The sequence below is a fragment of the Macrobrachium nipponense genome, chromosome 22 (assembly GCF_015104395.2).
Source record: "Macrobrachium nipponense isolate FS-2020 chromosome 22, ASM1510439v2, whole genome shotgun sequence".
Classification (NCBI taxonomy): domain Eukaryota; kingdom Metazoa; phylum Arthropoda; class Malacostraca; order Decapoda; family Palaemonidae; genus Macrobrachium; species Macrobrachium nipponense.
Genome location: NC_087213.1, coordinates 53,080,128 through 53,091,493, shown reverse-complemented (window position 1 = coordinate 53,091,493; position 11,366 = coordinate 53,080,128). Strand labels below are relative to the sequence as shown.

At 47.0% G+C, this 11,366-nt stretch overlaps 1 protein-coding gene across 1 annotated transcript; it reads left to right on the top strand.

Moving 5' to 3' along the window:
* Positions 1-956: 956 nt before the first annotated feature.
* Positions 957-10,975, top strand: LOC135198644 (ficolin-2-like; the record flags this gene model as incomplete). The annotated part of the gene is given in 3 exon segments (XM_064226425.1): positions 957-1,176; positions 7,722-8,116; positions 10,599-10,975. Coding segments are annotated over 3 exon segments (813 nt in total). The 3' UTR covers positions 10,798-10,975.
* Between the last annotated feature and the right edge of the window lie 391 nt (positions 10,976-11,366).

Below are 11,366 nucleotides of genomic sequence, written 5' to 3'. Positions count from 1 at the left end.
AAGATAAAGAAGAAAAAATATCGAGAATCATTATCAGATAATTTTTTAGTCACCGTTTCGAAGCAAGGTATATAATTATACAGTAAACAGCGGCCATTGGTAGAGTTTGTTGGGCCATATTACTGAGAACTGTTAAATTACCTACTACTCGTCCTGAGGTTCCAAGGTTTGTTATACTCATTACACATTTTCGTTCTTAAAATGGACGTTTCTTGCTATATGATAGAGGAGAATCACTTTCATTTTGTTTGTAGATAAGTCGTACACGCATACAACACACACGACATCCATCTATTAGATGGAGTTCTGTTGTAACAGAACATTTTTACCGGTCTTGGATATATCAGTAGGTATCTCTCTATGTCCGTGTCCTATCTGCATGATCATGGATGCGCTCCGTAAAGAAAAATTCCTCGGTATATTATGCCATTGCAGAAGGCTCACCATCCTCTCCAAATTAGCAGATCACCTCGGTTATGAATTCCAAGCAGCTATGTCCTCAGACCATTTATTCTAAAACACGTCAGCTACTCCCTATTTTTCATCACCTACATTTGCATTGATGGCTGTCTTGTGTTATGGCTCTGGGCTCTCTCTCTCTCTCGATTACATATATATACATTGTGAGTAAGATTTCCCTCTGCTTTTTTGGAGGGGAAGGGGGTCGGGATCTGTGTTGCTTAGGTTTCCTGCAAATGGTAGGAATCTCTGTCATGTAAATACTTCTTAAAAAACAACTGATGTGTAACATTTAAAGTGTCAATTTTTTTAATTTTATCATTAGTACTGAAAACTATATGAAGATCGTATCCTGGAACTTGGGGTTTGAATAAGAAATGGCTATTACATCCATTGGCGATTTATTTTCAAATCTGAATAGTACTTTGTAATTCCACTCGCTGATTTCACCCAAGTTCTTTAGATGTGTTAATTCCAGCGAAACTCTCTCATTTCAGGATGGCCCTGTCGTCAGCGACATTTCTAGCGGGCCTTGTGTTCCTGCTGGTGGTACGACACCCGGCTCTCTCCTCCTCCGTCCCTAGCCAAGGGCAAGGTGTCTCTTCGTCTGAAGAGGTCTTTGCCCGGAATTGCCTCGAACTTCTGCATCAGGGAGTCACCCTCAGTGGTGTCTACACGATCCACCCTTACGACAGCTTCCCTGAGCATCCCGTGCAGGTTTGGGACTCACCTTGGTAAATGTAAAAAGAGGTGGCCTCATGAATATGACGTTTTTAGTTTTTTTTTTTTTTTTTTTTTTTTTTTTTTTGGGGGGGGGGTTGTTTATGTAGCTACAGTCCTCCACAGGGATTAGTATCTCTCTGGCGGACCCTTGTACGTTTTCTAAATAAGTTGCTTCATATATTATTTTATAATAATTGTCTTTTAGTATTTTTTCATTATAGTATCATATACTCCTGCAGAATGGGAGGGTCTTTAGCTTATTGCTTTCTTCTTGTATGATCTTCACTTCAGGCGGTATTTTGTTGTATAGTTGATTAATTTGGTTCAGTAATATAGAAAAGAATGCATATAATGCAGTGTAGGTGAGATAATCTGTGAAAATTACCGAGATTCGCCGTCTTTTGTCCAAGTGTTTACTTAAATCCTCGAACTGCTGGTATAGTACTAAACATGGCGGGAGCTCTGAGGGATGTCGTATTTAGTACCAGACCCTCGAACATTAAAATCAATATATTTAACAAAACACTGCAAATTTCTTATTATCTCGTTATTTTACTCTGTATTTTACCTGTACTGCATTATATACACAATTTTCTGAATTGTTTAGCCTATAAATTGTATTGAAAACATTTTTTTCCGATGCCGTATACTTACCCCGAACTACTTTATTAGGAGAATCCTGGATGTCAATCCGGTACCGACCAGAAAAAACTGGTTATTCCCTCCCGACCCCCAGCCAGGTATGCCCCAGCGTCGAAGACCACGACCTCTGACCTGCAGTCCTTTCCTGGTCGCTGTAACGTTCACACGCTTGTTTGTTGTCCGTTACTGGCCCGTTTCCCTTTGTGTGTGTTGGTGTCGGTTTTAAGTTGGAGGCTTCTTTTCTACGGCGTTGCCCTGGTCCTGAGTGCAGAGCTTGGGGGGCTTTTTCCCTCTCCAGTTACGTTTGACCCCCCCCTTTTACGTCATGGGATCTGGCATTGACAAGGAGGAAGAGAAAGCCTTGATCCCCCTCCAAGAAGTCTTCCTCGGAAGTTCCGAGGAGTAGAAGCAAGAACTGGGGGCCGAGAGGCCCTTAACCATTCCTGGTTCCGCTTCAGGACTCCCCAGTGGAGTGTCAGATTCTTTTCCCTGACTCCTCCCAGCGAGGGGGGCCTAGGTGAGTCCGTTGCTGGGCTCCCGCCAAGGGTGGGGCCCGAGGAGTCCTTTTCTTTGCCCCCACAGAATGTGCCGTCGGACGATACCGCCTTTCTTCATGAGTGATGGATGTGGGGTGGTATGTGGGGGCGCACTGTTATTGGAAGTGCTGGTAACGGCGCTGAGCGCCGCCAAGTTGCTGCCTCTTGATGCGGAGTGTACCGGTGCGGAGTGTCCCAGTGCGGAGTGTCACATTGCGGAGTGTCCTGCTCTTGGGAGGAGGGCTCTGCTCTTCCAGCCAAGGCTTCTGTCAGAGTTTTTCTTCGAGTCATCAAAGCCCCCTAGTCATCTCCCTGGAGGGGATTGATGCCCCTCAGAGGCAGAGGGAGCTGACAGGTCCCTCAATGGGCCAGACCTGGTCCTGGACTGGCGCCCCTCACACTCCGTTCAGACTTCCCCAGGCAGGCGTGGTTCCCTCAGATGAAGTTCCCCATAGGAGGGGGTATAAGGCAATGAGGCGACGGCCTATGTGGAGTTGGGTGGGTTCGGCCCCCTGTCCCCCAGCGCCTCATGCAACACACTGCTCGCCCCATCATAGCCCACTGGAGAGGTTCGGGTAGGTGCGGTGGCCACCGTGACGGGACGGTCGACCCCACTCCATGGACTTACGGTCCGCGCCATGTTTGCCCGTGCTTGTGGTTCCCATGACGGTCCCGCAAGCGGAGTGCGCCGATGCCCCGTAGACCTCTTCCTCTGTTGGAGTCCCCCATAATAAGGGGTGCAGGGCGGAGAAGAGGAGTTGTGCTCCGTTGAGTTGTGTGAGCACGGCGCCGTCTTGGACGGGAACGGAGAAGTTGGGATAGATGTGGTAGCCGACGTGACGGGCTCTTAGTCGATGACAGTACGTTCCGCTTTCCCGATCGGTTGGTCCGCTCTGCTCACCCGGTCGGACGGTCCGCTCCTGGTTGGCTGATCCGCTCCGTTCTCCCGGTCGGGCAGCACGCTACGCTCCCGGTTGGGCAGCACGCTACACTCCCAATCGGGCAGCACGCTACGCTCTCCCTGTCGGATGGAACGCTCCGCTCTCCCTGTTGGACGGCCCGGTCCACTCTCCCTGTTGGACGACCTGGCCCGATCTCCCTGTCGGACGGTCCGCTCCGATCTCCCTGTCGGATGGTCTGCTCTACTCTCCCTGTTGGACAGCCCGCTCCGCTCTCCCTGTCGGACGGCCCGCTCCCTGTTGGATTGACCGCTCCACTCTCCCTGTTGGACAGCCTGCTCTGCTCTCCCAGTTGGTCGGCCCGCTCCGCTCTCCTTGTCGGACGACCCGCTCTGCTCTCCCTGTTGGATGGCAGCTCCGCTTCCCCTGTTGGACGGTCCGCTCCGCTCTCCTTGTCGGACGGCCGCTCAGCTCCCCCTGTGGGACAGTCCGCTCCGCTTTCCCTGTCGGACGGCCGCTCTGCTCCCCCTGTCGGATGGACCGCTCCGCTCTCTCTGTCGGGGGGCTCATTCCTCTCTCCCTGTCAGACAGGCTGCTCCGCTCTCCCTGTCGGACGGACCGATCCCCTGCACACTCTGCCTGCCAGTTGGACTCCTGATGGCTCTGCTGGTACGGCCTCCGACTTCGCTTCCAGCAAGGCTCCCGTTTCTGCTGGTAGCCTCCGGAGTGAGGCATCCAGCCATTCCGGAGTACACCCCATCCCCGTGGTGGGACCTGCTCGGGCTTGAAGGGCGGCAATGATGAATCATTCCTGACCACCCAACTGGTGACCCAATGGAAGGACTGGGTCCTGAGGTGGGGAGAACCGGTTCTCGCTCGCCTCCCATGGGGCTTCCTGGACAGGGAGGCGAAGGCCCTCTGGAATGCTCCAGACACGGGCAAATCCCTTTCCCCGGATTGCCTGGTAGAAGAAGCCATCGAACGAGGGATGAAGGCAAACTAGGACTCCGTCTTCTACAGGGCGTCATCCTCGGGAGGTGACGGTGCCAAGACGAAGTATCGAGTCACAGAAGCCAAGACAAGGACCCAGAATGGCTCCTCTTTTAGAGCCATGTCCGTGCCCTCTCGCAGAGGTAAAGGCGGCCGCTTCTCCAGGAAGAAGTAGGAGGCGAGCGAGGCCTCCTACCTGACTTGACGCCTCGGGTGGGGGGTGCCTCTCCAATCATTGGTGGGTCGGGAAGGTTCTCGGGCTGATTCTTGGACTGTCCAGGTCCTCAGGGACGGTTACTGGATCCTCTTCCGAGACATAAACCTTTCATGACAGGGGAGCCGGACAGCGGTGCGTTCAGCCCCCGGACCCCTCGCTCTCTGCTGGCGGCCTTGAGGGAAGGGAACCTCAAGGATGTATACTTACAGATCCCAGTATACTCCTCCAGAAGGAAATACCTCCGTGTAAGGTGAGAGGGATTGACGTACCAGTTCAGGACCTTCTGATTCAGCCTATCCAAGGCGCTGCAGGTATTCACAAGGTTATTCTCCCTCGTGTCCACCTGGCCCCACAAAAAGGGCATGCGTCTCCTGCGGTACCTGGATGATTGGCTACCCCTTTCCTCCTCAAAGGTTCTCTTGAGGGAGCATAGGGACGAACTCCTGAACATCTGCGCTCGTCTAGGTATCGTCCTGAACTGGGAAAAGTCGCACCTGGAGACCACCAACAGGATGGTGTACTTGGGAATGGATCTAGATACAGTAAGAGCCCGGGCGTTCCCGTCGGAGGAACGAATTTCCAACTTCAAGGGTGTAGCGACCCCCTTCCTGACAGACACGCCCCGACCAGCTTGAGAGTGGCAGAGGCTTATAGGCCACATCGTCGCCCTGGAAAAGCTAGTAACCCAGGGAAGCCTGAAGATGAGGCCTGTCCAGTGGAACGTGAAGGACAGGTGGGCCTTGGATGGGAAGACCCCATAAGAGATGATAGCTCCCTTTTAGCTGATGGCGGAGGCCCTTCGTTGGTGGCTAGATGATGCGAACCTCCGGCGGGAGGTCACGCTGTCGGACGTCCATCCAGAGATGCTCTTATTCACGGACACATCAAGGGAGGGCTGGGGAGCCCACCTACAGACAGAAATAAGGGGGGGGAGTGGTCGGAACGGGACCGCGAACTCCATATCAACAGCCTGTTGCTCCTGGCCATCCTCAAAGTGCTCCTTGTCTTTGAAATCAGCCAGTGGAACAAGAGTGTGGCAGTTATGTGTGACAACGCATCTGTTGTTGCTTATGGCAAAAAGCAGGGGGTACTGAGATCGTGACCCCTGTGTGCTCTAGTGGACACCATTCTAGAGTGGGGGGAGAATGCCGGGATCTCCCTGTCAGAGAGGTTCATTCTGGAAAAAAGGAACATAATTGCCGATGGATGCAGCAGGCAAGGCCAGGTCCTAGGGGCGGATGGTCCCTAAACCCAGCAGTAGCGGGCGAGTTGATTGGGGGTGGGATCACCCCCTCCACGGACTTGTTTGCAATGCAGCTGAACCGCAAGTTCCTGGTGTTCTGCTCCCCAGTCCCGGACCCGGCAGTCGTATGGGAAGACGTGTTCCAGCACCACTGGGATGGGCTAGACCTCTACGCATTTCCCCCCCTTCGGAGGGCCAAGGCAGGTCCTCTGGGGCCTGGTGCAAGGGACAGAACTTGGACCCCCTACGAATCAAGATTGCCCACGTCACGGAATTCCCAGTCCATAGGAGGGAGGACAAGGGGCTCTCCATCGCAGCTATCAAAGGGGTCAGGGCGGCCTGGAGCCAGGTCTTTTATCAAAGAGGGATGTGAACAGACCTGCCCCCACAGGTCCCTGTCAGTACCTCGCTGGGACGTGGCCAGGATCCTGTCTGCTCTGGAAAAGGCCCCTTCGAACCGCTTAAGGATTTCACAGACCGAGAGCTCACCCTCAAGACGGTCTTCCTCTTGATTTTAGTATCCTCCAAGAGGGTGGGGGAGCTTCATTGCCTCACCTTCCATGTGTCCCTCTCAAGGGGATTGGAGAGAACCAACCTACAAATTCGTATCATCCTTTGTAGCCAAGACACAGAACCCATCGGTGGTAGACGAGCGGTTCGGGGAGTTCTCCATTCCAGCCCTTCCGGAGTCCGAGGATCCCAAGGGCCTGCTCCACGGCCCAGTCAGGGCGGTGAGGAAGTATCTCAGCAGAACAGAAGGACTCCACTCCAGTGTTCAAAACCTCTTTGTCTCTGCTGGGCGTGAGAAGAGGATGGTCGGGAAGAACACCATCTCCTTCTGGTTGAGGGAGACCAACAGGAGGGCCTATGAGGGAGCAGGGCTGGTCCACCTGCAAGGCATGAAGCCCCATGACTTAAGGGGTATAGGCACCTCCTTGTCTTTCTCCATGAATCTGGCCGTTGGTCAGATCCTACAGGCAGGGGTGTGGACGAGACAGTCTACCTTTATGACCCATTACCTCAAGGATGGAGTGAGGAGGTCCCTTGACGCCTTTAAGATAGGGCTGGTGGTGGCAGGCCAACAGAGGCGCTAGCCTAGCCTGGGGCGGGGTATGCGTCGTAGGAATGCGAGTGTGTGTATGGGGTGTGTCCATCCTCCATACCCTACCTGCTCCTCTCCCCCCTTTCCCTGCTGGGCCTTCGACGTAATCGTTAAAATTCCTGTCTTCAGGTGAGTCTATGAGAAGAATAGTCATTTTTACAGACCACTGCATTATGCTCATAGAGTTTTATTCCCTCCCCTACCCATCAGTCAGGATTGCCTCCGTACGGAGAGGGGATCCGCACCTCCACCCTAATCCGGCGGAGCAAGTCTCCCTCCTTTTTCCCCCTCCTCTTTCCTTCCTGAAGGAGGATGACCTCTTCCTTGTAGGGACTCATCCTTCCCTAGATACTCCCGCCTCCTAAGGATTAAGTCTTCTAATAAAGTAGTTCGGGGTAAGTATACGGCGTAATTTGTATTTTTCCTAGCTATACTTACCCCGAACTACAAAATTTTTATGCCCACCCTTCCATTCCCGCGTATCTGAAGGCAGGAGCTCTAGGGGCGTGGAAAGGACTGCAGGTCAGAGGTCATGGTCTTCGACCCTGGGGCATAACTGGCTGGGGGTTGGGAGGGAATAACCAGTTTTTTCTGGTCGGTACCGGATTGACATGCAGGATTCTCCTAATAAAGTAGTTCGGGGTAAGTATAGCTAGGAAAAATACAAATTAATCAAAATTTGTGATATTCATACGGCCACCTTTAACCTCCCATCGTTAACATGATATTTCTTCTTCTGTATTTTAGTAGGAGATCTGGCTTCTTTTATTGGAGCCAATGTACCTCCCATTTGTTGTCTTCTTCTTCTGTTACTTTTATAAAAGTCACAAATAAACTAGGCGTCGTCCCTTTATTCTTCCCTTAAATGACAGGATTTTAACAGCGCACGTCACTCACTCTCTCGACGCAGGTATTATGCGACATGGACACCATGGGAGGCGGATGGACTGTCATCCAGAGAAGGGACGACATCCAACCCAGGAAGGACTTCTACCTCACTTGGATGGAGTATGCCCTGGGCTTTGGGAACCTCAGCGGGGAATTCTGGCTGGGCCTGGACCACATCCACGCGCTGACGGACCAAGCCTATAACGAGCTCTTGTTCAACTTGCACGACTTCGAGGGCGAAGAACGTCACGCCCTCTACAACTTCTTCTACGTTTACGACAGGAGCTCGGATTACCTGATGGAGGTCAACGGGTACTCGGGCAATGCCGGGGACTCTTTCACGCTTCATAACGGGAATTACTTCTCGACCAAAGACAGAGATCTTGATAATATTGCTGGGTATAATTGTGCTGTGAGGTAAGATGCAGGATAAAGAAGTGGTCACTTGTGTGATTTGTACTACCTATTATTAAAAAAAAATTAATGTGAACATAATTCCATATATATATATATATATATATATATATATATATATATATATATATATATATATATATGAATGTCTGTTTATTGTAGTACAATAGTATAATATGAAGATAAAAGGCCCATTAAACATTATTTTAACGTTGCAACCATATATTTCGAGCACTTCCCTCTGTGCTCCTGGTCACTGGTAAAATATGGACATAGGATGTCTTACAAGAGTATATATACAAAAATATATGTAGGTGTAGCAGGAAGTCCTTGTTGGTGACCCAGGAAGGGTGGAAATTAAACTATTCCCTTGTGATTTCTGGCCTCATTTATTCCTGTCTGGCGACTCGTCCGGTGGTCGGATGTTCTTGGACACCTGCTTGAGGGGACTGCTACTTTTGAAAATCAGCTCTACCCCACTCCAGTTAATAGTAATTGGCCTTTGTCCCTAATATGTAGGAAAATCCTCGAGTTCTCTGATGCATATTACACTGATCTTTTGTGTTCTGCTAATCTTGCGAGATGGATCTACCGGTTTCCCCAACGTAAATCTCATTATAATTGCTACACAGTATCTTGTAAACTCCGGCTTCTTCTCTTTTATTTAGGACCACGTTATGATGGATTAGGGATAATGGGAAATAAAAGGATTATTAGACCTGAGGTGTTCTGTGGCTTTTAGGATGTTTTCATCGTATGGAATTTTTATTTTATTGCTGAAGTCTGTTTGTCTATTGTGAGTGGGACCTCTATAGTATATTGTATTCGCTTTATTTATAGCCTTCTCGATAATGTATGGTGGGTAAAGCAGTTGCATTAGGTGTTGGCGGATCGTGTTGAATTTTTTTATCTACGTAGTACCCATTTGAACATATTCTAAGCCCCCTGAGGAATAGGTTGCACCCGACCATGATCTTTATGGATACATCGTAGTAATTTAGGAAATGAATATGTGAAACAGCGAAAGTGGGTTTCCTGTATACTGTGAACACATATCTATTCTCTGCTCTCTTATGATTAGTACGTCAAGGAACGGCAATTAATTTCCCGTCCTTTTCTCATTCTGTTCCGACTATGAAATTTAGTATATATACTCTTGTAAGACATCCTATGTCCATATTTTACCAGTGATCAGGAGCACAGAAGGAAGTGCCTGAAATATATGGTTGTAACGTTAAAATAGTGTTCTATGAGCCTTTTTTATCTTTTATATATATATAGATATAATATATAATTATATATATATATAACAGATATATATATATATATATAGTATATATATATATATATATGTATATATATAATATATATATATATATATGATATATATATATAATATACATATATATATATAGATTATTATAATATATAGATATATTATATATATATATATACAGTTATGATATTATATATATAATATAGATTACATATATATAATATATATATGATATATATATAACATATATATATATATATATCATATATATATATGATATATATATATATATATATATATATATATATGTATATATATTAACCCCCCTATCAAAACTACATAAGTGGCAACTCTTAACTTTTAGTAGCGGGCCAGCCTCTCTCTGTAAGCAATATCAAACTATGCTAATGAGTTCACGTAAATACAAAAAAATACTATTTATTTCCCAAACCAGATGAACATAAAATGGAACAAAGTGATTAAAAAAGGTCATATTTAAGAATTCAGTCTGACCCACAAAAGAACTGTAAATTGTCATTCTACTCTCCTGAATTAGTCTAAGTAATCACCCCAAACTCTCAAATTGTCAATCTCTACATTTCGATAATCAAACTTAGAGAATCCCATCTCTAGAATAATGACAAGGGACCCATCTGAAGCAAAGAGACATATCCATTATATTCCCCACCACACAATTTTAAATAAATGTATACACTTCACACTTCTCTCTTTTCAAAGGCAACTCTTTCTAAGTCATTTAAATATGTGCCATACCTTTTTGATGGGTCTGTACCAGCACTTGATGTTCTTCGAACCCTCTTCCTCCTTATCTCAAAAGAATGTGTGCTTTCTCTTAAGTGTCTCGAGCGGTTGGACCCATCATGCACGCACAAATGGATGTATGCATCCGCCACACCCCAAGATCCCCATAGCAACTGATTGAGCAGGTATCGGCCTCACAAGTGCATGCTTATCAAATTCTTTCGTTTCAAAGAAGGCTATCCCTAGGTCTTTCTGTCTCCAAGCCAGGAAAGCTGATACAACGTAATTCACAGACACATTAATTTCTTCTTTTAATATATATATATATATATATATATATATATATATATATATATATACATATATATATATATATATATATATATATATATATATATATATATATATATATATACAAACCAAAATATCTTGTTGACTGATATACAGGTACTCAGGCGCTTGGTGGTACGACACATGTCATCACTGCAATTTGAATGGCCTTTATCTCTCCGGACAACACGAGTCCTTCGCCGACGGTATTGAATGGAGTTCTTGGCATGGGTACAATTATTCCCTCAAGAAAACGGAAATGAAGATCAGGCCGGCGTATGACCATGAGGGTGGACTCAGGAGAGGTGGAACATAGATCCTACCCATGTGAACACTCTCGAGAGAGAGCTTCCAGCCCTGTCATTGGCTTATCAGCAGCCAATCAGGAGCATCGTAAGGGACTGGCTTAGACATCAAACGAATGAAAAAAGGTTCTTTTTTGTTTAAATTCTTGTCGTTCTAGGCTGAAATAAATATCTTGGAAGCGTAGTCTATTCAGTCTTTCATTCTTTAGACGTGTAAGTCTACAAGACGAAACCTCCTGGGAGCGAAATCTGATCTGTGTGACATTCTTTAGACCTAAAGTCTACAAGTAAAACTCTACAGAAAATGTAATGCTTTATGACGGACGGTGCATGAATCAACCGTAATTTATATGTGCTCGGATACAAAGAAAAGTTTGTTCAGATTTGAACACAGTTCCTGGTCAGCTTTGTTCTCTTATTCACAAACAATTATCTAGAACTGTGTTGACACAATTTAAGGATTATTTATTAGTGAATGAAAACACAGAATTTAGGAATGTATTACAACATTACAGTAGATTCTTGTTAACACAGGCTGGTAAACTCATATATATGTACACTCTACACATTTTATAAAAGT